We start from the raw sequence: 26232 nt of genomic DNA, 5'->3' as shown, positions 1-26232 counted from the left end.
GGTACGGTATGGTACAAGGCAAGGTACATGGTTCGAACTTCATACATACATACACACACACCCGGACAGACAGGACCCTTCCTTCGTTCGTTCATGAGCACGTTCGAGGGACGCTGCATGCATGCAGGGCCTGACAGATATACTATGTATGGATGGTGTATGCAGTGCAATCATACCAGGCAAACGTGATGCGATGCGGTGCGATGCGGTGAGTTGGGTTCACGGCAGGCTGCGACAGGACAGCGGTGAGGATCAGCGCCGTGCGTAGCTGCGTGGTAAAGCTGCGAACTGTTTTACCTTGTCTGTCTAGCATCCTTAGTAGGGGTAGGAGTAGACTAGTAGACTAGTAGTAGCAGTCCATCCAATCGCCAACCGCACGTTTTTGATACTGTTACACAGAGGACTTCTACCCGGACCGGACCGGACTTGCGATGTGAGTCAAAGCAAGTCAAGGCAGGCAGCAAGACTAGACTATCCTCCTCCGGGAGGGATACGGACGGAGCCTTCGGACTTGCTTGCTGATGGGATAGATGGGATAGATAGAATGGGTGCAACCGAGCCGAACCTTGAGCCATTTGTTTAGTTTGGTACGTATACGATCTATCCGGTTGGTTCCCTTCATTAGACTATCCTTCTGGTTCCTGAGGATACGGATGGTCGGTTGGTAGAAGTATAGTATCCTTCCTTCCTTCTGCCCGAGTCTGCGTCTGCGTCCAACTCCGCTTCTAAACTCGAGTCTGGGTCTGACAAATGCGGTCGGCGGGTGTATGCTATCCTATGCTACGGTACGGTATACGGTACATACGTACCAGTAACAGTAACTGAACACCCTGGAAGGAACCGGCGGGGTAAACAAGGCGCGCAGCGGCGTGGCGAATGGGTAGATGGAAACATCATCCATCATCGGCACGGAGAATGCGGAGACAGAGAGAGAGACAGACAGGCAGGGCAGTAGAGCAGAGCAGAGTCGTACAGTGCAACGCGAACACCCGTTCTCTTCTCCGCCATCCCATCACGCCACGCGCAGGGTCCCTGCACATCCCGGAAATAGAGCGCGTGCGCGATATGTATGTATGGATGGATGTCGGTGCGATGTCGTCCCGTCGGCGTTCCCAGGCCGCAACCACCGATAGCCACGGCTATGGCTACGGCTACGGCTACGGGCTTCGCTGGAGAGCGCGGCCATGCCCGCGCCTGTGTAACCCAGCCAACCTCGCAGAGGGATCTTCGACGCCGTGCAACACCCACGATTATGCACCACGAGATTCAGCGCAGGCAGCAGGTGCCGCGAAAGTCCAACGTGGCCGCGTAGCACCGACTGCTCACATGTCTTAGACCCTTCCTCCTTGGGGGGCGGCTGGTGCTGCGAGGGATACATACATACATGGCTTGCTTGTAGAGCCAAAAGGCCGGGGGCGGGCGTCCGGCTGTGCGACGGCATGGCATGGCATGGGCACCGCGCGAGGGCTATTGGATGCAAGGTCGTTTCGTCACTTGAAGGGATTGGGGGCAGTGGAGCTGTCGTCGATATCTGTGTTTGGAAGGGCGACGTGGGACAAGGGGGGATTACAAAGGGAGGGCGATGTGGGAAGCGGCGGTGAGCGCTGGTGAGGTAGTCGGGATGGAGTGAGTGAGTGGGTGAGTTTGATGGTCGGGGAAGACGGGTGGGTATATGTGTCCCACGACAGATGCTGTCTTGCTGCATTGACTTCTTCTTTGGGGTGCCATGCGCGGTACTGTACTGCTGTATGCGGGCTACAGCTCCCCTTCTCCCCTGCTTGCTGCTTGCTGCTCGAGGAAAGAGATATTGTCCAGGTGCTACGATATGCGGGATTTTGATTCCGCATGGCTATCGCACTGTGGAGACGGGGTATCAGGTACACCGAGTACATGCAACGTGCTCCGTCCTGGTCCGCGGCCTTGGAATACCGACAGTTCGCCTTTGGGGAAGTGACGTTCCCGAGAGAAGGAGCTGGACATGCACGAGTTCCCATTTCGTACTTGCGAACAGCACGACTCCTGTCATTCGATCATTCGACCCAGAAAGCGTTAATGCCGCGGACACCCCCAGCTACGAGCTCCACCAAGTCGGCGTCAAGGTAAGGGAACCAAAGCGTAGAGGTGTCCGAGGTCCTGTAGCAGCAATAGTGTCCACGCCGCCGGAAATTCCAACTCTTAGGGTTAGCAAAGTCGCACCGAAAACATGAAGCTCATCCGGCACCTTGGCGCGGCAGCAAAAGGTGCCACATACGGGTCCAACTCTCCCGTGGCGGTGAAGAGTACTTTAGCTCGCATCTATGTCGAAAGCCACGAACCGACGCCACTCTCAGAAACATGCGACTTCTGATCTTGCGGTAATCGCATTCGCTCTCCCCCATAGACGAGAAGTGTTCATCGCGTCGCGACTGATGTCGTCATTGACATATTTGCTGCCCCACTAAGGGTTCCGCCGGTGTTACCTCGTGAAATTGAGGTGCTCTCCGTTTTCGGGTTTGACGGCCATTGAATTGACAGTTGAAGGCTATGCCCTTCTCTAGATGTCTTAGGTAGCTGCGCTTCTTCATGAGTTCTATTTTTGCCGTGAGCTGTTTCTTACTTACCGGAGTAGGTATGCCATTGCTAGTCGCGCAGAGGCCTCTTTCACATGAAGAGCTACTAGGATGCGTAAGACTGATTGAACTTCAGGTGCGTTACTCCGAATTTTTCGAAGCTTTCAAGCCATGTACTGGTACCTCTGCAGTACTCTTGACGTCGCTATCACATGTATTCAATCCCGCCACGCGGCCTTCATCCATAGTCGTCAGCGTATTTCATACACCATCATCTCAGAGATAAGACCCAATTCCGAACCGTACAGTTCATCGGAAGGAATTTTATACATATCTCGGACGTGGATTAGATCCTCGCACTTGCTCGTACTCAGGTCCTAGATCCGAGGCCCCTGAGTTGTCAACAAACTCAAAGGGTGTGAACAGCTATGCAACGAGGATACTTGGTGCTAAGGTAGCATCTCTCGAATAGCTGCGCCGATGCAAGCCCGGAGATAGTATATGCGATGAACGAAAGTCCGTGTGTTTTATTTTCGCGCACTCTTCGGACGAAGGCGGCCCGCTAGGATGGTAGCACTACTGCCGAATGGACTGGTGTGCGGCCAAGATATCGGAGCCTGGAACAAACACTCCGGGAGCAAAAGGCGTCGATGACTTAGCTCATACTCGTGCGTTTCTTTACTCGGAGTATTCTTTCGTGCAGAGTTTGGTTGGGATGCCGGGTGTCTTAGGTGTTAGCGTGGGAATGAGTGGAGAACCGCTGCATTTGGGTCATAACTCCGTCGTTGGAGAAGAAACCGGTCCAACTTCAGACCCAAGAACTTGTTTCGTCTCATTGATAGGCTATTGCGCTCAGTAAGTGCTTGGTGAAGCACCTAAGCGTACCATTGCCACATGCAAAAGTCGCAATGCTGATAGCAGCATGCAGGCATTCCTTGGACTACGTGCTGCTGCGTCAAGGTCGATTCCCAGTCGTACATCCATGACATCCTGGTCAATTCGGAAGCGGGGTGGAAGAAGTGAGGTAATAACGGACGGGGGTTATCCTCGCTCAGAAGAATTGCATTTTTGTCAACGTCCTCGAAGTCCAAATGCGTTGACGTATTCTCCGCCTATCCGGAGTGAGTGCTTGTATGCAGGAATCTCATGCAATGTGAAGACTGAGCAAGGATTCCGGTGATCGTCAACCGGCTTTGAGTAGGTGCTGAAGGCTTCAACGTCAACTCGGTCCGACCGCGAGTTGTGAGTGAGGCCATCAGCTTTCGACACGTTTCGGATGACGTTGGCAACCTCTCGATGTGGGACCTGGGGCGCTACTACTGCGGTTGCAGTAAGGTGTTTGGTAAGCTAACGTGCTCAAGCATTTGAGCATGCGTCGCATTGATTCGCTGGTCGAGCGTCGGATCGTCAACTCCACGAAAGAATTCTCCGGGAGGCTGGACTTGCTCGTCGATTACGAATGCGCCGATTAGCGCCAAGGAGATAATGCAGCTTATAGTAGATGCAGTGCTCCGGTAGCGGGAGAGGGACACCGCTACCGATCTACAAGCGAATGGCGGGCCGTTAAGCGGATGTAAAGCCTGTTGGTGTTGGAGTTTGCCGCATCAAGGACGTGTGGACCGGTGTATTCTGATTGAAGGCCGCATCATGGATTCTCAGTTGAGCAACTCATGCCTCGAGTGGCTCCCGAGGGTAAGAAGGCCCGATCAAGAAGAAAAGCGTAAAGGTGGAGATGCTGTCAGCTCCACATAAGATCCCAACCTCGACGCAATAACGCAGCTACGATTTGCAATAGGTGCTCCCTTCGCATTCGGTGGTTGGAGGCCCGCTCTAATGCCCTCATCGACCGATCTGGATGCTCTGAAAGGTAGTCAGTACACTGCTCATTGAGGTTTACTGATCGGCTCACCCTGATGCTGGTCGCATCCCTGTGATGGAAAGAAGAGTGCATGCCATCAAACACTTCTCGTAAGATAGTGCCGCTAAACTTCAAATGTACGGCAAGTACGTGAAGTGTTGAGACACAGATGTACTCCCTGATGCTTTTCATTCCGAAAGTCTGCCCAGTCAGGGGCTTTTCGCGCAGATGTGGATGAGCTGCGCCAGACGAGAATCGCTCTGCGAGGGAGAAGTACTGCCTCTCGCCCACTTGCAAGTTCGGCTTGAAGCCTGACTGGACGGTCAGGCGCTGATTCCCACTTGGACACCATGTATCTCGGCCGAGAGCCCTGGATAGATGATCGGACGAGAGCCCTGGAATGACTGAGCCATAGTGGAGTTTCTGTACAGGATACACACCATCCCCCATATGGGCGAGGTAAATTACATTATCAAATGCATGGCTACTCTCAGACGTCGCCAAAAAGCCACAGGGTTGAGGCTTGCTGTGTAAGCTTCGGGATGGTCGAATGCGGAGCGTTATACCACATCAGCGAATATGGATAAGACTCAAGTGGCTGATGTGACATTGAGATGGCTGGATCTTAATGGAATCAACGAGCCCCACGGTAGCTCGCCACAGTATCTGCAAGCTGTAGGGTAGCCGACCAGACAGCCCTCGAAGATGCGGCAGACCCACCGACCAGATAATGGAGCCGACGGGCATGCACCCACTCGGCGGAGGGCTGACGAGACTGCAGCATGCAGTAGTGGGACGCATGAGGTCAATTTTGCGAGAGAATGTGATAACGGAGTAATTCGCGCTCGAGGTACTTCATGAGTGTCCCAAATAGGCACCCACGTCGCCGCTAAGACACAGCTGTGCTGTACGAGCGCCATGTCAGCCACCCTGGAGGTGAAGATGCGAGGTGCGTTGCATCTAGACCGGCGCATCCGTTGCCTTCGTCCTGGGTCGGCTGGAATGCTCGGTCCATTTGCGGATCTTGGGCAGCGGGCTGATACGAAGGGCGAGTGAACGCTATCAGGGTCCGGCAGCACTGACACGTGTAACGGTTCCGATTGGAGACGCGTTTGGAGATACACACAAGGGGGAATTGCTCTTCTGGGGCACTGCCCTGGTGCTATACTGGTAAGTCAGCCGCCAAACGGCTCAGGAAGGAAAACCGTCCCGCAGCACAGCCGCTTGGCCTCTGACAACGTTCTGGGCTCCTCGGGTGCGCCTGGTGCTGCGGATGAGCGGATGGGGGCCTTGGGGTGGAGGTGGGTGAGCATGAGGTGAAGTCTGTCGCGATTGTTTTCGATGAGGTCGCGAGTCGGTTTTTCCGGTGGGGTTCCGGCCTTGGCGGCACTCAGCCCCCTGGTCGCGCGGAAGGAGCGACACGGCTGCGCTCATCCATCACAGGCGCTGTCGAGCTCGCGGCCCATCACCACCACCGCGTCGACGACGACAGACGACGTCACGGCGAGGACGACGCCAAGCAGAGCCCATCGCGCGCGCTGGACGGCGGCCAGACCGTTCCGCCGCCTCCGCCTTGCCTCCGCCGTGGGCGCCCGTTTCCGCTCCGCTGACCTCTGCACGGCGCCCTGCACCCGCCGCGAGCCTCCTCAGCCGCACCGCCCTTGTTCATGGCGGCCGTGGACGTGCGATGCTGACGCCCACGCACCCGCCTCGCTCGAGCGGAAGGCAGCGTCAATTGCTTGCTGCGCTCGACGCCGTCCCAGCGGACCTGGACGCCAGGGGGCAGACGCACCCTCATCAATTTCTGATAGATGGCCAGCCGCGGCTCTCCATCCGTCAGGGCCTGCGAAGACGTCCAGGCGGACCGCTCTCCTGCAGCGCTTCCAGCCCTCAGGCACTTTTATACGCCTCCCACGGCGCTCACCGCGCTCGGACTTGGTCGTGTACCCGTGTGGGGAAGTGCGAGGTCACGGAGGCTAATCAGGATCGCCCGAATAGCCCGGTATTGGCAGGCGAGCGATCGTCGACCTCATTCCCAGCTCCCGCCCTTCATCACTGAAACCTCGCGCGCCCTGCTCGATTCAGCGCGGCCACCAAAACGTCGTCGGCCAGCGTGTCTGGCTCCCATTTCGTCATCGCTGCTCCTTTTCCCTGGCTAGCCTCGCGCAATGGTCAAACGGGAGCTACAGCCGCCCCAGATAGCAAGCCGCGCCCGTCGCCTTAACCGCTCTCGTATCCGACCCATCCGCTTCCGGCCAACTATTGCCATCGTGCCTGAGCCCGGGCGGATCCATCCAAAGTGCATGTAGCCCTGCTCGCGGGTTTGAGACATCCCGGAAGGCTAACGCTCTGGGCGATCGGCCGTGACTCCTTTGTCCACGCTCCAAGCGAGCAGCTCCTCCCAGCCGTGGTCATCGAGCGGGTCTCCAAGGAGCTTCGCCTACACACGTTCCACGCTGTGCCACCTTCTTCAAAACGACCCCAAGGCGTCCGTCTAAACACATGGAGCCTGAGTGGTCCCGCCTCGGGAGCATCCAGCGTCTCGGCTCAGAAACACCATGGCCGGCATCGAGTGACGAACACGACCACCCGGCACGTAGAGCATTTGCAAATGAAACGTCAAGCACTCGTTCGATTCTGCGCATCGGGAGCGTGTAACATCATGTTCGACCTCAGCACTGGGAACCTCCTCGTCCTTCTAGTGCATTGTCGACAACGCAATGTCTGCCCGATGCCCGAGCATATTCCACTCGAGTGCTCATGCTCACGGCTCAACTACTTCGCCATCCCGAATTTGTGCCTGATTTGCATTAAACTAGTCCATATTGCGTTTGGAAACTGCTGTTAGCTGACATAATTGACAGCACGACACGGACTCCACGCCCACCCCGGCTTATGGGGATCCGAATAGTCAACCCGAATTTCGAGACAGCGCCCTGACTACCACGATTTTCACACGTCTCATCTCTGTTATCACCCTTGACGCATTGGCGTCCTACCTCAGCGGCTGGGTAGCCTGACTAGCCTGCGCCATCTAACAATAGCCATGGGTGCTTAGTCGGAGTCAGTCCGGGTCTCTGCACGCCATCAACCCTCGGAACCATGGCGGCACCAATCAGGAAAAGATTGGCCACTGCTCCACTCTCGTCCTCACGTCAATATGCTGCTGCTGTACATCGTTCGGCAGTGCATGAGCCCCGTATCTGTGCTCTCACAGATCCGGTACGCAGCGCCTGTCATCGCGCGATCTCAGCCCAGGCCGCAGTCCTGATTTCTCATACCTATCAGGGCAATTCGATCGCCTACAAATATAGAGACCTCGCCAATCCCCCAAGTCTCACTCCAGTTCCTACCCACATCCAATCTCTTGGGCCTCTTCTTCCACATATCAAGCGCCCTTCCTCCCGCTTCCAAGATACTTCCACAGAGGTCTTCCTACATCTACCAAGAAACATATCACCAACGACCCTCGCTCACACCCCTCGTTTCTAAACACACCAAAAGGGTCACGGGCTTCTGAAGCCTTCTTCTCCTACCGCGGATCATCTCCTTCTTAGGCATCGGCCGGTATCCCTCCACCGCCCCTTATCTTCCTCTTCTTCTTCGTCTTTAATATACCCGTTGTCTACGACCGCCATCATGAATACTCTCATCTTCGGAGACCAGACCGCCGACCAGTATCCGCTGCTGCGGAAGGCATGCGTTTGGAAAAACAATGCTCCGCTCACGACCTTCCTGGAACACATCAGTGTTGTCCTCCGCGAAGAGGTACAGAAGCTGCCGCGGCCGCAGCGAGAACAGATTCCGGACTTCCTTACCGTCCGCGATCTGGTGGAGTTGTATTACGCAAAGGGCGTGAAAGTCCCTCAAATGGAGAGCTGCATAGTCACAATAGCACAGCTGGCGCACTACATAGGGTAAGTTATAGAACCTTGATGATTCTGGGTTGGGCTAATTCAGTAGGTATTATGGTGAGAACCCGACGCAGTCGCCAAACCCAGCAAACACCAGAGTGCTGGGCCTGTGCACTGGATTGATCGCGGGCTCTGTTGTTGCGTCCGCGAAGACTCTGCCCGAGCTCCTCCCCCTCGCCGTCGAAGCCGTCCGCCTCGCATTCCGCACCGGAACTTGCGTCGGAGCCGCTAGGGATGCCCTTGAACACGCCGCGCATGCAAAGGAGAGCTGGTCCACCATCGTCACCGGCGTTTCCGAGAACGCTGCGAAGAGCGCCTTTGCAGAGTTCCACGACGAGCGGAGAATATCCGCGTCGGCGCAGGCTTACGTTAGCGCGGTTAGCGTGATGGCCATTACCGTCAGCGGTCCCCCATCAACAACAAAGCGGCTTTTCGAGGAAATCGATGCATTCAAGAACAACACCCGCGTCCCTATCCCCGTCTACGCGCCGTACCATGCACCTCACATCTACAGCCAAGCGGACATTGACCGCATCTTGGCTGTTGAGAGCTTCGAGCTTTACAAGAATTCTCGCCCGCAAGCCTTGATCCACTCCGCATCCACCGGCAAGTGCCACACCGCCACCAACACTCTGGACTTACTCAAGAGTGCTCTTAGCGAGATTCTTCTCGAGCCCGTCCGATGGGACAACCTCTTGGAGGAGGCAGTGTCGCAGATCACCGCAGTCAGCCACGCTGAGTGTTCAGTGTCTGCAATCGGTGTCACCAATGTGGCCAACAGCTTGGCTTCTGCTCTTAAGGCTGGCGGTCAGTCCTCCATATCCGTCCGCGATCACACTTCATGGACTGTTGCGTCGGAGGAATCGCGAGGTCGCACGCAAAACGACAAGATCGCCATCGTCGGTATGGCTGGTCGTTTCCCTGGCGCTGCCAACCACGAAGAGCTCTGGGAGTTGCTCTCGAAGGGCTTAGATGTCCATCGCGAAGTTCCTTCGGATCGATTCGACGCGCAGGCTCATTGCGATCCCTCCGGCAAGGGAAAGAACAAGAGTCATACGCCATATGGCTGTTTCATCGACGAGCCCGGCCTATTCGATCCTCGATTCTTCAACATGTCTCCCCGCGAGGCTGCTCAGACCGACCCCATGGGCCGATTGGCGTTAGTCACTGCCTATGAGGCGTTGGAGATGTCCGGATATGTGCCAAACCGCACGCCCTCTACCAAGCTGAACCGCATTGGCACCTTCTACGGACAGACTTCGGACGACTGGCGTGAGATCAACGCCGCCGAGAACGTTGACACCTACTTCATCACGGGTGGTGTGCGAGCCTTTGCGCCAGGCCGCATCAACTACTACTTCAAGTTCTCCGGACCCTCATACAGCATCGATACAGCCTGCTCATCCTCTCTTGCGGCTATTCAGCTAGCTTGTACCTCCTTGTGGGCCGGCGACTGCGACACCGCCTGTGCCGGCGGTTTGAACGTTCTTACCAACCCCGACATTTTCGCAGGTCTTAGCAAGGGCCAGTTCCTGTCCAAGACTGGTAGCTGCAAGACGTACGACAACGACGCCGACGGCTACTGCCGTGGTGATGGTTGCGGCAGTGTCATTCTCAAGCGATACGAAGATGCTGTTGCTGACAAGGACAACATCCTTGGCTGCATTCTTGGCGCCGCGACCAATCACAGTGCCGAAGCCGTGTCGATTACGCACCCTCACGCCGGCGCCCAGGAGTTCCTCTACAAGAAGGTGCTTGCCAACGCTGGCGTCGATGCTCATGAGATCAACTACGTCGAGATGCACGGCACTGGTACTCAGGCCGGTGACGGTATCGAGATGACCTCGGTCACCAACACCTTCGCGCCCCGCCACCGCCAGCGCCGCCCCGAGCAAAAGCTCCATCTCGGTGCTATCAAGGCCAATATTGGCCACGGCGAGGCCGCCTCTGGTATCAATTCTCTCGCCAAGGTCTTGATGATGTTGAAGAGGGACGCCATTCCCGCCAACGTTGGTATTAAGGGTGTCATGAACAAGACTTTCCCTAAGGATCTCCTCCAGCGCAACGTCCACATTGAGACGAAGCAGGTGGCCTTCCCTCGTAAGGGAGCCGAGAAACGCAAGCTCTTCCTGAACAACTTCTCAGCTGCTGGGGGTAACACCGCCATTCTCATCGAAGACGGCCCCTTGCCCAAAGCCCCAGAAGGTGTCGACCCGAGGGGAATGCAGATGGTGACAGTCACCGCCAGGTCCATTGCATCCCTGAAGCGAAACATCAACAACCTTATCAAGTACCTCGATGACCACCCTGAGACTACTCTGCCTAGCTTATCCTACACCACCACGGCCCGTCGCATCCAGCACAACTACCGTGTCTCTGTCTGCGTTGACGACATCTCGAAGGTCAAGAGCGCTTTGCAAGCACAGCTCAAGGACACCTACAGCCCCATTGCCATGGTCCCGACCAAGACAGCCTTCACCTTCACCGGCCAGGGCTCTCAATACACCGCCCTCGGCAAGAAACTGTATGAGGAGCTGGACAGCTTCAGGGCCGACATCGAGCAGCTCGACAACCTTGGTCGTCTACACAAGCTCCCGTCCTTCATCCCTTTGTTGGATGGTACTGACGTCGCTACCCTCACTCCGGTCGTGGTGCAGCTTGGTATGGCCTGTATCCAGGTCGCGCTTGCTCGCATATGGGCCTCTTGGGGCATCAAGCCTACCGCTGTGATCGGCCACAGCTTGGGCGAGTATGCGGCCCTTCATGTCGCGGGCGTTTTATCCGCCAGCGACATGGTCCTGCTTGTTGGGCGTCGTGCTCAGCTCCTTGAGCAGGAATGCACTGCCCATACCCACGGCATGCTTGCTGTGAAGGGGAGCGTTGACGCCATCCGCCAGGCTCTTGGAGACAAGATGACTGAGATCGCCTGCATGAACGGACCTGAGGAGACCGTCCTCTGCGGCACAGTTGGTGTGGTAGAGTCTACTAGCGAGCTTCTCGCCGCTAAGGGCTTCAAGGCTACAAAGCTAAATGTGCCGTTCGCCTTCCACTCCGCCCAGGTTGAGCCCATCCTTGAGAAGTTCAAGGCGGTTGCTGCACCTGTTGTCTTCAGCAAGCCCGAGGTTCCTGTCCTATCGCCCTTGACTGGCGAGGTTATCCGAGAGGCAGGCATCATTGGCCCTGACTATCTTGCCCGCCACGCCCGCGAGACCGTCAACTTCTGGGCTGCCCTCAGCACTGGCAAGGAAGACAAGGCCTTTGATGACAAGACTGCTTGGGTCGAGATTGGTGCTCACCCTGTCTGCAGCGGTATGGTCAAGTCTTCTCTTGGTGGCACGCCTTGCACGGCTGGATCACTCCGCCGCAATGAGGACCCGTGGAAGACGCTCACAACAAGTATCTCGACCTTGTACCTTGCTGGTGTTGCCTTCGATTTCAACGAGTGGCACAAGCATTTCAACGATGCCCACCAGCTTCTTGAGCTCCCCACGTACTCTTTCGACGACAAGAAGTACTGGCTCGACTATCACAACAACTGGACTCTCACCAAGGGTGAAGCTCCCCGTGTGGTCGAGGCAAAGGCCATCGAGGCTCCTGTGGAGGTCAAGTCCAAGCTCTCTACCACTTCCTGCCACCGCATTGTTCGCGAGGAACTGCATGCCAATACTGGTACCGTGGTAGTCCAATCCGATCTGTCCGATCCTAAGCTGAGGGCCACCATCAGCGGCCATCAGGTCAACGGGACTCCGCTCTGCCCGTCCTCGTTGTACGCCGATCAGGCAATGACCATTGCGGATTATCTCTGGAAGCAGCTCCGCCCGAACCTTCCCACTCCCGGTCTTAACGTCTGCTCCGTCGAGGTTCCGAAGACGTTGATCCCGCAGTATCCTCCTCCTCCTGGTGGTCAACATCTGCAGATCGAGGCTACAGCCGACCTTGAGACGAGCAGAGTCGACGTCAAGTTCCGCACTGTCCCCGCCGATGGCTCTAAGGTGCTTGCTGAGCACGCATTCGGCACTGTCAAGTATGAGGATGTGGATACCTGGAAAGAGGAGTGGGCCCGCACCCAGTTCATGGTGCAGACCCAGATTGATCTCCTCAACCAGAAGCTCCAGACCGGTGCCGCCCACAAAGTCCTTCGCGGAATGGCCTACAAGCTGTTCAAGGCTCTGGTCACCTATGCCGACAACTATCGCGGCATGGAAGAGGTTGTCTTGGATGGAAAGCAGACCGAAGCCACCGCCCAAGTCCACTTCCAGACCACGCCCGCCGACGGCGAGTTCTTCTGCTCTCCATACTGGATCGATAGCTTGGCCCATCTCTCAGGCTTCATCGTCAATGCTTCCGAGCACCTTGACTCCGACAACTCCGTCTACATTTCTCATGGTTGGGGCTCCATCAAGATCTCGAAGCAGCTCTCTCCTGAGAAGAAGTACCGCTCTTATGTGAGGATGCAGCCTGCTCCGGGCAACGTCTCCGTCGGTGATGTGTACATCATGGAGGATGGTGAGGTCATCGGCATGGTGACGGGCCTGAAGTTCCAGAACATCCCCCGCAGGGCCCTCAACATCATGCTTCCTCCCGCTGGCGGTGCCGCTAAGGCTGCACCTGCCCCTGCCACCAGGGCTGCTCCTGCGAAGGCTCCCGCTCCGGTACCTGCGAAGATCCAGAGCGCCCCGGCCAAGGCCGCCTCGAAGCCTGCTGCAAAGCCTGCGAAGCCCGCCAAAGCCGCTCCTCGCGCTCCTAAGCCCTCTGGCAACTCCATGACTTCTCGCGTCATGAAAATTATCGCCGAGGAGACCGATGTCGATATGGCCGAGCTTGTCGATGAGGCTGCGTTCGAGAACCTTGGCGTCGATTCGCTTATGTCGCTTACTATCTCAGCCAAGTTCCGTGAGGACCTTGACTTGGAGATTAGCTCGACCCTGTTCACGGACTACCCGACCGTCGGCGAGATGAAGAAGTTCTTCTCGCAATACGATGGTGGTGCCCCTCTTGTTGAGGATGACGATGAGTCCGACACCACAGAGGAATCTGATTTGGGCACTCCCTACGAGGCTGCAGTGGCTAGCACGCCTGCCAGCTCAGCTCCAAGTGTCTCCGGAAAGGAATCCATGGACATCAGAGTCTCCGAGACTCGCGAGGTCGTTGACGGTGACGCCAGCCTTGCTCGCAAGATCGTCGCCGAGGAGATGGGTGTCGACGTCTCCGAGATCACCGACGGCCTCGACCTTTCTGAGATGGGCATGGACTCTTTGATGAGCTTGACCATCCTCGGTGCGCTCCGTGAGCAGACCGGCATCGACCTCCCTTCGACCTTCCTCACCACCAATGTCACAATCGAAGACATTGAGAACGAGCTGGGCATGCGCCCCAAGCCCAAGGAGATTGTCAAGGTTGCTGCAACGGCTACTGTCAAGTCAGCGTCCAAGCCTGCTCCCACTCAACCTCAACTCGCTGAGGTGAACAAGAAGCTTGCTAAGGTCGTTGACGTCTCCAACATGCCTCCTGCCACCTCGGTCCTTCTTCAAGGCAATGCCAAGGTCGCCACGAAGAAGTTCTTCCTGGTCCCTGATGGATCTGGCAGTGCCACTTCTTACATCTCCATCCCCAACATCTCTCCGGATATGGCAGTGTTCGGGCTGAACTGCCCGTTCATGAAATCTCCGGAGAAGTGGACTTGTGGCGTTGAGGGCGTGTCTGCTCTCTTCCTCGCCGAGATCAAGCGCCGCCAGCCCAAAGGTCCCTACCTCATTGGCGGTTGGTCTGCCGGCGGAGTCATGGCCTATGAGGTTTGCCAGCAACTTGTCAATGCTGGCGAGAAGGTCGAGAGCCTTGTGCTGATTGATGCACCCTGCCCAGTTTCTCTCGACCCTCTTCCCGCCCGCCTTCACATCTTTTTCGATCAGATCGGTCTTCTCGGCACTGGTAAGCCCGGAGGTACTCCCTCTTGGCTCCTCCCCCACTTCGCTGCCGCCATCCAGAACCTGAAGGATTATGACCCGATCCCCATGGATCCGAAAATTGCACCACCCGTCCTTGCCATCTGGTGCACTGACGGCGTGTGCCCCAACCCGGATGATCCTCGCCCGCCGCCAGGTGAGGGTGAGGACCCAGCTCCCATGAAGTGGTTGCTCAACAACCGCACCGTCTTCGACGACAATGGCTGGGCGCAGCTGCTGCCGAAGGGGAACTTTGAGTACGCTGTCATGGGCGGCAACCACTTCACGATGATGAAGGGTGAACACGTAAGTCTTCCTGCTCTCGAACCTCACCCCACTCGTCACTGACATGATTCTCAGGGTGCTACCCTTGGCAAGCTCATCCAGAAGGGATTGAAGCTATGAGCATTCACTATGAGCATATTTCTTATTATTAATAGATGGCATACATTTCCTTTGTTCAAGGGTTGAACTTGGGAATGCTGGCGTCTGGGTTTTTGGGTGGCATAGCATTGGCTGATCTTGGAGTTGGTCGGTGGGCTAGATGGCGCTCAGGAATTTGCTCTTTCCTGGATTCGCCTCGCCCAGTATGTTTCACGTTTTCTGTTCATGATCTGCTCGTTCCGCGATGGTGTTATGATGACTTCTTCCATATCTCTTATTTTCTTGGTCTGCTATCGGCCTGTACTTGTACATAGAATAATCAGATAGCTTCAAATCTTCAAAAACCACCGCTCTTGCCTCTGCATCCCGTGAACCGCGCTCTGGCCATCCATCCAGTCTCCCTCCCAACACCGGAGACCTCTCCATCTCTCCCGCGAGCTTCTTCGTCGCGCCCACCGGCTCCACCGGCCTCTCCTCCCTATCACCGGAAATCCCGCAAAATCCGCGTTGCGTCAGCCACGCACTCTACACCCGCAGCACTTCCTCCCCCCTTCGCCAAACCATGCACGCCCCAATCCAGCAGCCGACGAGAAAAAAAGCGTTGAAGTCGCACAAACACCCCCACCCGTTAATATATCTTTATATATCTATGCGCGCAGCTTCCACCAGCACCACCCCGGCCCCGGCTCCCTGCATGCGCTGGAAGCCTGCAGAATCTTGCTCTGGGCCCGAATACACACCCCCGCTGCAGGTACCCTTGTATACATACACGTATGTATGTATGTGCGTGCGTGCGTGCGTGTTCAACGGCGCCCGTTGCGATCACGATACGAAGCGCAACGGAACGAACCCTGATTTTCGCTCCGCTCGCTGCAACGGTTGATCGTCGCTCGCTCGCTCGCAGATGGGAAGGCAAGGGAACGCAAGGCAACATACCCTGGACCCCTCGGATCCCGAGCGCGGTTTTACCCAGCTGCACGCAAGGTCTTGGCGCGTGCGTGCGTGCGCGCATGCGAGTACTCTAACGGCTATATACAAGGCTGGTACGTAGGTAGATACAGTATGTATGTACTGTACGGACGGGTTTTTCGGACGGCGGGCGGACTTTCCTTCCCGGGTAAAAGCGAGGCCGGCGGTCGGGGTGTGGTGCCTTACAGTACAGTGCCTTTCCCGCCGTGTGCGCGAACACGAGGGGCATATTGGGGGTGTATATTGAGGGTGTGCGGCCGGGTGCGGGCTGAACTGGTGGTCGGAGCAGAAGGGGATGGGGGGATCCGGTAGTGCGTCGTGCTGTAGTTGCAAGGTTGAGTGGCGTGCTTGCTTGCTTGATTGTTGTCGCGAAGGGGGAGGGGAGGCGGGCTTCTGGAAGCAGGGCCGGAAGCTGTGTGACTGCTCCGTGCTGGGGAGGGAAGCTGGGTTGAGTAGAGTACCTGCTGTTTATCCTATCTCTGCGCCTGGTGGTTGTTTTTTTGTTGGTGAGTGCAAATGCAACATTGAAGCGACTTGGAGCGAAGGATGAGGAAAAGATCGCTGGAGGAATGGTGTTGTGTAATGTGAACGTGGTCACGCATTCTCACGGTGGGCGATGGTGCATGGTGTTGAGGTGGGATGCATCGGAGCGGCTCGGAACGTCTTCGCGATGATCCGGATCATCACCGCTGCGAACCCAGCAGGTCCCAGAGCCCAGGGACAAGTCACATGGTGTTGCTGCTGCCCGCCGGCCGCCCTGCAGTAGTCGTACAGCATTCCAGTCCAAAACCAGGCTTGCAGCCGCCTATCTTCTTCCCTTTTCTTGTTTCCTTGCTTTTGGAATTTCTCCGGATTTTCACTCCACGTCACGCCGGCTTTGGGCAGTGATAGTCACGGTTTACAAAGATTATCAGATAAACTTTTTTTTTTGCTTTCTCCGCCTTTGACAAGAATAGTTTCAAGCTCAGGCGCTATTGAGGATCAACAGAGGGGTGCATTCAGCCCAGCCAGGCGGTTGCACGCTGCCGCCGTCCTCCTGGGGCGCGATAATCAATATTGCGGGAAAGCTCCGTTGAGCTGTCTGTGGCGCACATCTATTTCCAGAAACAAGGTTGTGAGAGCGAGACGGTTGCGAAAATGGCTTTTCTGCCTTTTCGAATCGGATCCTGATTGTGGAGATTAAGGAGCATCATCCTGGAAGAGCAGGGCGATGCTCTCACCGGCGTTATGACAGGGCTGTGGTGGGCATCGCGCGAGCACTGCGACCCTCCAGGTAGCCACAGGGTCGACGATCATGCTTGGTGCGACATGGTATTTCGCTTTGGCATGTGTTCGAGATAGGATAAAATCGCGCTGCCGGCGTTGTTGTTCGAAGTCTACGTCATGGTGCTCGTGGCTGCTCGTATTCTGAAGTGCGCTACGTCACCTGGCGGGTGCTATGGAGGCTCTGCAACAGAATAGAGCGCCTGAAGGCAGGCTGAAGCTGACGCCGTCTCGAACGATGGATCTCGCACGAAATCGAAAAGAGATAGGACCCTGCGACAAGGGCCTTGCAGTGTGAACTTGGGGGCCTTGAGATGCGATACCCGCCACAGCCCCTGCTAGCACCTGGGCAAGAACTGAGGCTGGGATAACGCTACCCCGAAACCTGGGTCTGATATGGTCAATCATGAGCGGGCTGTCCAAAGGGAGATCAAAACGCTGATCGCTATCGACGGTGCAGACTGAAACAGGCACTATCAAACGAATGCCGTGACAAGAACCGAAACTTGGTTCAAACGGTTCCATTCTAGAACAGGGCATGCCTGTAGATAGCCAAGGCGTAAAACACTCTTCTACGAAGATTGGATATTCTAGGTAATCCGGTGCGCGAGGCGGTGGAGCAGAATGTATAAAGGCCCCAGTAAAATGGCGTGAGATTGTGCTGTGCTGACAGAGTTATTGTCTCGCCTTATTTCCGGGTCCTGAGCCTCATCTGAGGCGGCCGGTTGTAGTATCATCTCGCGCAGGCTGCTGTATAGCGTTAAAGGAACTAGAAGGCTGACGAGGATATTCGTCAGATGCGACAAGTACAGCGGTGGGCTTGGACGCGTCCTGTTTGAGATGGGATAATGCAGTAATGCAGATGCGCTGGCATAGTCTTTAGTCGGCGAGTCAAAGAGGGTTCGCGCTGAGTATATGGCGCTCGGAGAATAGGTGGAGTCCCGACGAGGGCGCGGCGCAGCTGCAGGAGACTGGTGCGGTTCGAAGACAAGCGTCTCTGCCGATCCGTCAAGCCACAGCAGATGCCTGCGCTGCTAACCACATTCGACCATTTCTTATCAGTCTGATGAGTAAGTTTTGAAGACTGGTATTGAAAGACGTGGGAACGCGTTCGCAGGCTGAAAGAGAAGTAGTGCTGATTCAATTCGCCCGGAAGTCAACACCGGCAAGAAGATCGAAAACGCAGAGCGCCGATCTTCAATAAAAGATGCACGACCCGTTCGAAGGGGGACGCGGAACATAGCCCGCCGTCGAGCTTCATTTGCCTTTCGTGTATGCGGGTAGGGTAAGACAACGACGAACGTTGAGTCGTTATCACAGCGCGTATAGCCTCAGCCATGGCGCCGCTGATTCACCGGTGCGGGTCGTGTTGGTGCCGTCAGCCGGGCGCGTTGACTCGCGGAGCTGCATCGTGTTTTCGTATGAGGAGTGCGAAGGCCTTCATGGCATCATCCACGAGAATGCTGGTGTAAGGCGATGGAGGACACATCCGATGTAGTGACGCGAAGACCAGAACGCTAGGTGGACGGCGGGAGTAGGTTGATTTAAGGTTGCTGTTGGACAAGGTGCCAGGGGCACGAAAGACACGGGTCGGGCTTGGATGAGGTCATCCATTTCCTCTCCTGTAAGCGAGATTTGCGACGGCCGCTCCGGACGACGGCGGGGATGTGACTGCTAGGGAGCGGGGCGGAGCGGAAAGACAACGCCAAGTACCCCTCCCGCTCGGAGCGAAAGCGCCGCTTTCCCGAGGTGCAAACGGAGCAAACAATTCGTCAACATCGTGAGAGCTCGAGGGGCTTCGTGCGCAAACACCAGAGCTTTGCGATGGCTACCACGGCGAAGCCAGGAAGGTGCGTCACCTGTGTCCGTGAAAATCAACGTCCTAAACAGCCCTCAGCAGCAAAGATGCGCCCACAAACCCCCGCGGCATCCCCTTCGCCCCCTTCGTCGACCGGGTCGAAGACTACGTTACCGACCGCTCAGAGGTGGAGAACACCATGAACAGCTTCAAGGAAATGATATCGTACGTCGCCGTCCGCAAGCACGAGCAGAAGGTAGCAGCCTCTTACCAGCTATGACCAGGAAGTACCAGTTCATGGAAGTCAACACGCAACGGCGCGCAGCGGGGCTCAAGGACAAGATACCAGATATACAAAAGACGTTGGAGACGGTACGCTTTCTGAAAAGCAGGAAGGTGGGAAGGACATCTGGCGTCAGCGAGAAAGCCGCTGATATCCCCACAGCCCGATTCGGAGGCCATGGAGACCACTTTCGAGTTGAACGACACGTTGTACGCGAAAGCAGAGATACCCCCGTCGGACGAGGTATACCTATGGCTAGGGGTACACTACACTATAATACTCTCCAGTGATGGTGCAAGCGAGGCTAACATTCGTCAAGGCAAACGTTATGCTCGCATATCCCATCCCCGAAGCCGAAGAACTGCTCAAGTCGAAGCTCGATACCGCGAAGAAGAGCCTGGCCATGTGCGAGGAGGACATGGAGTTCTTGCGCGAGCAGATAACCACACTGGAAGTCGCCTTCGCTCGAGTGTACAACTGGGATGTGGCGCAGAGGAGGAAGGAGAGGGAGGAGGTGGGCGGATCAATAGAGGGCAGTAAGGGCGCGTCGCCGAATGGATGACGAGTACTAGTGTGACGGGCTGGCAATACCTACGGATCTACAAAGGGCCATCTCACATTGGAATATAGGGACAGCGTTGATGGGATAGCCACGCGAGACAAGAGAGATTAACGTCCCACTTTCGGTCTAGAATCAATTCTAAGTATGCAATAGTATAGTCTGGCTTGTGCGATCATGTTTAAATTACCCAGCTTTTCTCCCGCCCAAAGACGTCTAAAGACCATCTTCAGTAGGTGCCTAGAGTACATGGTTCACATTCCCTCTTAGAGAGATCGAAACATTCCTCGCGCGAGCGAAGTACTTTCTATACTCATCCTAAACTCGATCAATAACCTATTCGTCTAGGCCTTGCTTCTCCTCGTACCCAGCAGCTGGCCTGAAGTCCTTCGGTTCCCCCTCCTTACTCGGTCTCCACTACTATTCACTTCACTAAAGCCAACAATTAGGAAGCGTCGAAGTCCAGGCCAGGGCGCCTAGAGAGAAATTGTTTCATTCGGTGTCAGCGCGTGTGAGCACATTGTCCCTTCCAAAGTCCCCACCAACGCCCTCGCTATACTCCTATCCTGACTTATACACCCCACGCAAGGCCCCTCAGCCTCACTGCCGTTCGACAGCAGAGCCCCGGCCCATAAACACACCCCGGCTAGTATCATCCCCATCCGAACCTCCAGCGCTCTTCCCCCACAAAGCCGCAGCCGCAGCTACACCGCGTCCTCCCTGTGAAACCTCCGCTACAGAGACCCCACAACGCCACGAGCGTGCCGCAACACGCAGGCACACACTTAGCATTCCCTCCCCGCCAAATCCGTACATCGGGATAATCGCTTGTCAGCCGCCCAGACGGGAGCTTTGTATCGCCAGCGGCTTTAGAAGCGAGCAGCGGGGGAAGCGCGGGAGGTACGATCGAAGCTTTGGCATCCGTCAATGTGAACCCAGGGGTCAGGCGCGGCAACTGAGGAAGGGCAAGGCGGACGGATTAGGGAGGACTAGACATCTGCCTGAGAGTGATACGTGGGCATTGATTTATCTGCTCTCCGGTGTCGCACCGCTGTGAGATATAGAATCGGGGGTATTCCAATCCAGTCTCAAATTTGCTGATCCGATTCTAATATCGACACTCGTCAACGTATCTATTTGTCCCATCCATGCTTTTCCTATCCATGGACTGCACATGCGTTTCCTTTTCGTAAATATCGACGTTCAATCAGGACACGAGCACAGCTCGGCCATTGACCTTGTGGAAGGAAGATAGCGTTTCGCGGACAGTAGTTTAGATGCCATTAGTTACGGTACGGTGAGTCCGACGTGCTGTGGCGCGGTTGGAAGAGTTGTCCACGACTAGCGAGAGCGGCTCCAAGGCCTGGAGTTTAAGACACTAAGAGAGCTTGCACCGTAAACAATGAGGCTGGTGATGGTGATGATGGACCTCTCTCGATACACAGGCAATGCCGATGCTCATGTCGGTAAGAATGCGCATAAGGGGGTCATAAAAGGATGTATCAGAGCGGCAACACACATCACAGCAGCAACAGGTAAGACGTATATGTGTATATGTGAGAGTAACCTCGTTCGCCAATTATCGATCGAGAAGAGCTATAGCTACGCTAAAGCTACAAGTCAATGATGAATCCCTCCTCTCAATGCCAGCAGATCCCCCAGATTGTATCATCGTGAAAGTATTAGGACCAACCGTAGACGAAACGGTGGCCATGAAGAGATGACGGTTTGAGAGGCAAATCAGTGAAGGCCATTATCGTAGCGACAGCATGTGTCTTGTGACGGTACCAACACGATGCGCATTAGACCAGGGCAGCCAACGCCATCCCAGCGGCAACCATCTGACCCACACCAAAGTATGCGGTCGGAGCGGCTGCGAAGTTGCTGCTCTCCGAGGCAGCCGAGCTTGGCGGGGGTGGTTGAGGATGGTCCGAGGACGGCGGCGGCGGGGTGCTGCCGGGGTGAGACGCGGACGGAGTGACGCTGCCGCTCGACGGGCCTGGAGAGGTCGGGGGAGTACCTTCGGACGTGCCCGGCGGCGGAGCGCCTGGACCGGTACCTGACGGCGGAACTGGACCAGACGGGGCAGGACCGCTAGGAGTCGGACCCTCAGAGATGAAGGAGGTGGTCTCCATTGGCGGCGGAACGTAGCCAGAAGATGCTGGGGGAGTGGGAGCGACCGGAGGGCCAGTGCCGCAGTCGGTGACGGTCACGGTCACGGTGATTGGCTCTGCAGAGAAGCAGACGGCTGTTGACGCGAGTTAGCTGAGCTTTGTAAACTGGGTCTGAAATTCTGCGGTGGACGTACAGTCATCGGTGGCGACGACAGCGCTAACAAGCGCAGCAGCGACCGTGAGGAGCTTGAACGCAACCATTTTGGCGACGGAGAGAGTTGGAGATGAAAGAGATGTTGATTGAGTATGTATGGCGAGAGAATATGCGGTCGCTGAGATGCGGTTGCAGAAGAGGTGTCGTGGAGGGAAGACGGAGGCGAGGCAGCGGACGAATTTAAAGGGCCAGAGGCTGCGGGGTCGCTGCGCAGATTCTTCGGGCGTTGCTGCGGTGCCGGCTGCAGAGTTTGACTGTGTGGCGGTCGCGCTGGAGTGAAGGAGAAGAAAGGGAGTGGACGGGCGGGAGGAGCTGTTTTTGAAGCGGAAGGAACCTGGCCAGGCTCGAGCTCGCTTCACCGCAACACAGAGCACACTGTCACGTTGGTACTGCGGCGGGAAGGTGCGCAATTGGCTCGCCAGAATCCTGATACCGCGCCCCCGAGCTGCAGTTATCCGCGTCTGCAGCGTCGGAGCCCCTTTGCCTGGTGTTGGGAACGCTGAGGCTGGCGACCATCCGGCCACTGTGTGCCAAGGTGTGAAAGCAGGACCCACGTGACGCGCGAGCTTTGTTTACTGTCGTTGCCCAGGTGGGAAATTGCGCCCCCGCACCCGGCCCTTATCGGAAATTGGAGAAAGAGGCGCGTTTGCTGCCTTCCCTCGCGGTGACGATCGATTGCGGCCTTGGCGCTTCCTGCCCTCCGAAATAAAGGTCCCGATCGCCTTACTTCAGCGCTTCTCCTCCCACCAACTACCTACACTCGTTTCTCTCTCCCCGCGCTTTGCAGCAACCAGCCTCCAGCTCGTTGGCTCTCTCGCTCTCTCTACCCACTCCCACACTCTTTTAGCCTCTCGCTCCCTCGCCAGCTCTGCTCGCCATGAAGGTGCCCCAGCTTGCCGCCCTCATCGGCGGTGCTGCGTCTGCAGTCTCTGCTCTTGCGTCCCCAGATGGTAAGCCAATTCCTCCTATACACTCCTTCACTTCAGTCTGTCGAAAGCGGGCTCGCCTTGTGCGCCCGCTGGAAGGTCAGAGCATGTCTGCGCTGCACTCCGCCGCCTGCTTGAGCCACGCAACGAACCTTGAGTGACGAACGAGCAACAGGTCTCGCCCGTGATCTGGCCGTCGAGGCCGTCACCACGACGACCATCTACACGACCTCGTACTACACCGTCATTGGGTGCGGTCCGGACGTCACCAACTGCCCGACCGATGGCACGAGCACTTTGACGGCTGTTGTTGCCATCACCACGACGGTCTGCTCGGTCACGTCGAGTGCCTCTCTCCCGGGCAGCACGCCAATTCCACCGGCGTCGGCGTCGACCACTGATATGGGCATCCCGACGACGTCAATCTCCAGCGAGGTTGAGACATCGACGAATTCCGATGGGGTTCCGACATCTTTCGCCCCTTCGTCGAGCGACGATATCCCTCCGCCGGCTTCAAGCGCTGACTCTTCGAGCACCCCGATGGCAACTAACACGGACTCTGTCCCGACTTCATTCGACCCTTCGCCGTCGGGTCCGGCCTCGTCAAGTGGATATGAGGTTCCCTCTTCTCCTGCCGCGAGCTCTTCAAGCTCTGTCGCTACTAACACTGACGCGGTTCCGACCTCTTTCAATCCTTCGCCGTCAGTTCCGGCCTCGTCAAGCGGATATGAGGTTCCCTCTTCGCCTGTCGCGAGCTCTTCAAGCCCCGTCGCCACTAACACTGATGCGGTTCCGACATCTTTCGATCCTTCGCCGTCAGTTCCGGTCTCGTCAAGCGGATATGAGGTCCCCTCCTCAACCCCCGACGCTACGAATACGGACTCGGTTCCTACCTCGTTCAACCCTTCGCCGTCGGCCCCAGTCTCATCAAGTGGATATGAGGTCCCCTCCTCAACCCCCGACGCTACGAATACGGACTCGGTTCCTACCTCGTTCAACCCATCTCCGTCGGTTACGGGCTCCTCTGTCGGTTCCTCGCCGTCGAGTGGAAACCTTGTCCCGTCTTCGCCAGGCGCCAGCGCTTCCTCTTCGGGGTCTACTGGGACGGATTCCGTGCCCACGTCCTTCAATCCTTCACCGTCTTCTCCGGGCTCTTCTATGCCCGGCATCACGACGAGCGAATTAGTGTCGTCTGGGCAGTCTACTCTCCCTGTGCCTACCAGCGGTCCTGAGGGCACCACGGTGATCACGAGCGTTCTCACTCATCCCTTTACATCCGTGACGACGGTCCCGACCTCGAACGGTACCACTAGCTCTGAAGAGATGCCTATGCCGACGAGCATTGGCACGAGCGTCTCCGGCGTTCCGTCTGGCTCTGGGTAAGTTGATCCTCTCCTTCCATTCCTGCGTTTCTTAGCTGACATCTTGATCGCAGATACCCCATCCCCTCGGGTGGCAACAACACTGTCATCTCACCGACCCCAACCTACTCCGTTGTGCCTATCAACCAGGGTCAGCAGATCGTTCGTGCCGGAAAGAGCTCGATTGCGGCGATTGTCGTCGCCTTCGCGTTCGCCCATTTCGCTTAAGACGCTTGATGGTTATAACTTCGGCATACTGTCCGCTCCTATGTGCCCGGGCACACTGTCGCGGTGGTGGATCAGGTCTGTGGGTCATTCTTGCCACGCTATCGCGTCTAGCATTGCTTGCGCTCCGGATAAAAGGCATACTTACGCGGGGGTCTAATGAGAAACGGTGAACGATCTTCCTTTGTTCTATGGGCAGGACTTTTCTCGAGACATGTTAACAGTTACAAAAGTCGGCCGAACTGATGAGTAGCTAATATAATGCACCTCTTATAATGGCCGCACGTTCCGTCTCTTCTGCCGTGTGATGACAAGCGCGTGTCTCAAAGAATTCGAATACCTGTGGATTGTGTGCATGTGTGTGGTATTTTCTGTGCATAATTTCCGTGGCGATGTGGTATGGTGTTCGTCTGATCATCGTTCACGACGTGCGACCTCGAGAAGTTCGGAATAGACTCCTGAAGCTAAGCCGCTTTGGGCTCTAGCACGGAACACCGTCCACGGCTACGTGGACCTCTAGCTCAATAACATATGCGTGGTTCTTCTTCGACATATCAACCCGCGCGTTTCAACCTCACTTAATCTCGAGTATCATACCATTCCGCCGCCTTGCATACACGAAGATGCTTAGAAGTTGTGGGCTTTTGGTAGTGCCTTGGATGAACCCAATCACTCGTCGGAAAGCGAAGCGCGTCCTTCAAAAGGCATCACGGACATCAAAGACTAGAGCTGGCAGGGCATCGCACGAGTGCATTTCTTTCTGGAAGAAACAACGCATGCATGGACTACAAAAGACTTTCCCGTACAGTATCAAACAGATTGACAACACCGTCGCGACAAACAGTCCCTCCGACGCCGATGACGGCGGAACTCGTGCTAGCGCTTCCAGAACTTGAATTTGTTCCGCAACGACGCGGTCCTTGAGACTTTCTTGTTCTGCTGTGGCGCGGGATTGGCGGGATTGGGCTGCTGAGTTGGGAGAATATCGCGCAAGAGCGAGGGATGGTAGTGCCGGGACTCGGGGATTCCTGGGATGGGAGGGGGCCTGTGGGCTGGGGGAGGGGGAGGGGCTTGTTGGATCGTTGGCTGATGGGCCTGCTGGATAGACGGCTGTTGGGCTTGTTGGATTGGCGGGGGCTGGCTAATTGCTGCCGGTGCCGGATTACTATGTGCGTTTTGGCTTGTCCGTCCTTGAATTGCTGACGCTGGAGCAGGTGGGACTGGCTGTTGTCCAGCGCTCCAGGAGTTCGCTCTCTGCGAGTCGGGCCGCTGAACGTGGACCTGTTGGACGGTCAAATGTTGAGTCTGGTCCGTCGTCGACTGTAGAGCCTTTTGGGCTCGTCGGCTCTCCAGCTGATGAGCTAGTTGGATCACTGGCTGCTGGCCCGTTGCGGTTGTTGAGAAAGAGCTATGTTTGGCTTCGCTCCCCGGTTCTAGAGTCCCAGTGCCTGGTGCAGGCTGGATTGGCTGCTGTCCAATGCTACTGTCCTCTCCTTGTGCCTCTCCGTATACCGGGCCCCTGGGCCTTGCGGGTTCGTTCCGCCAATACTCGTCTCTTGACTGCTCGTATGGGCATTGAATTTGTGTCACCGAGCTGCTACGACTTGCAGATGGGTCGAATGCTGCGGCAGATAGCTGTGGGGCGACAATCGTTTGCTCCTGTCCAGTCGGACCTGCTGCCTCTGGAGTTACACTGCTACTGTCATGTTGTCCCGGCGGGCTCGCCTCTCGCAACACTCCACTCAACCACTCTAGAATCGCGGCCTGATCTGGCGCCTCTGCCGCTCGCTGTTGCCTCAAAGGTATCGGTCGCATTATCTGTAACGGTTCGAACAACCTAGCGGTCGGAGCGGGTTTCGAATGGTTTTTCGAG

The 26232-nt window shown here is 56.4% G+C and overlaps 5 protein-coding genes across 5 annotated transcripts; 4 read left to right on the top strand and 1 right to left on the bottom strand.

Moving 5' to 3' along the window:
- The first annotated feature begins 726 nt into the window (after positions 1–726).
- BU26DRAFT_162862 (uncharacterized protein) lies at positions 727–1512 on the top strand. Its single transcript, XM_033820171.1, has one exon. It carries the CDS (start codon positions 877–879, stop codon positions 1333–1335), a length of 459 nt encoding a protein of 152 aa, XP_033676990.1. The 5' UTR covers positions 727–876; the 3' UTR covers positions 1336–1512.
- Positions 1513–7651: 6139 nt separating this feature from the next.
- Positions 7652–14763, top strand: BU26DRAFT_162696 (polyketide synthase-like protein). Its single transcript, XM_033820167.1, has 3 exons — positions 7652–8324; positions 8371–14569; positions 14624–14763. The coding sequence occupies exons 1-3, from the start codon at positions 8047–8049 to the stop codon at positions 14666–14668; spliced, it is 6522 nt and encodes a 2173-aa protein (XP_033676989.1). The 5' UTR covers positions 7652–8046; the 3' UTR covers positions 14669–14763.
- Positions 14764–18780: 4017 nt separating this feature from the next.
- On the top strand, positions 18781–19474 carry BU26DRAFT_409979 (Prefoldin, subunit 3; the record flags this gene model as incomplete). Its single annotated transcript, XM_033822920.1, has 4 exons — positions 18781–18902; positions 18962–19073; positions 19123–19221; positions 19280–19474. Coding segments are annotated over 4 exons (528 nt in total), but the record flags the coding sequence as incomplete, so codon positions are not given.
- Positions 19475–21233: 1759 nt separating this feature from the next.
- Positions 21234–22330, bottom strand: BU26DRAFT_162616 (uncharacterized protein). Its single transcript, XM_033820166.1, has 2 exons — positions 21828–22330; positions 21234–21767 (listed from the first exon to the last, which is right to left on the bottom strand). Exons 1-2 carry the CDS (start codon positions 21892–21894, stop codon positions 21322–21324), a joined length of 513 nt encoding a protein of 170 aa, XP_033676987.1. The 5' UTR covers positions 21895–22330; the 3' UTR covers positions 21234–21321.
- A 724-nt stretch (positions 22331–23054) lies between these two features.
- Positions 23055–24339, top strand: BU26DRAFT_162560 (uncharacterized protein). Its single transcript, XM_033820165.1, has one exon. It carries the CDS (start codon positions 23176–23178, stop codon positions 24154–24156), a length of 981 nt encoding a protein of 326 aa, XP_033676986.1. The 5' UTR covers positions 23055–23175; the 3' UTR covers positions 24157–24339.
- The last annotated feature ends 1893 nt before the right edge of the window (positions 24340–26232 follow it).

Source organism: Trematosphaeria pertusa, assembly GCF_010094035.1.
Source record: "Trematosphaeria pertusa strain CBS 122368 unplaced genomic scaffold BU26scaffold_21, whole genome shotgun sequence".
NCBI lineage: Eukaryota > Fungi > Ascomycota > Dothideomycetes > Pleosporales > Trematosphaeriaceae > Trematosphaeria > Trematosphaeria pertusa.
This window is presented reverse-complemented; position numbering and strand designations above follow the sequence as displayed.

Excerpts from the sequence above, each read along its gene's own strand:
- BU26DRAFT_162862 (XM_033820171.1), top strand. The coding sequence starts at position 877 with ATGGGTAGATGGAAACATCATCCATCATCGGCACGGAGAATGCGGAGA.
- BU26DRAFT_162696 (XM_033820167.1), top strand. The coding sequence starts at position 8,047 with ATGAATACTCTCATCTTCGGAGACCAGACCGCCGACCAGTATCCGCTG. Across the intron at positions 8,325-8,370 it reads CAGCTGGCGCACTACATAGG|GTATTATGGTGAGAACCCGA; the intron begins GTAAGTTATAGA and ends CTAATTCAGTAG. Across the intron at positions 14,570-14,623 it reads CGATGATGAAGGGTGAACAC|GGTGCTACCCTTGGCAAGCT; the intron begins GTAAGTCTTCCT and ends CATGATTCTCAG.
- BU26DRAFT_162616 (XM_033820166.1), bottom strand. The coding sequence starts at position 21,894 with ATGGTTGCGTTCAAGCTCCTCACGGTCGCTGCTGCGCTTGTTAGCGCT. Across the intron at positions 21,768-21,827 it reads TGTCGTCGCCACCGATGACT|CCGTCTGCTTCTCTGCAGAG; the intron begins GTACGTCCACCG and ends TCGCGTCAACAG.
- BU26DRAFT_162560 (XM_033820165.1), top strand. The coding sequence starts at position 23,176 with ATGGGCATCCCGACGACGTCAATCTCCAGCGAGGTTGAGACATCGACG.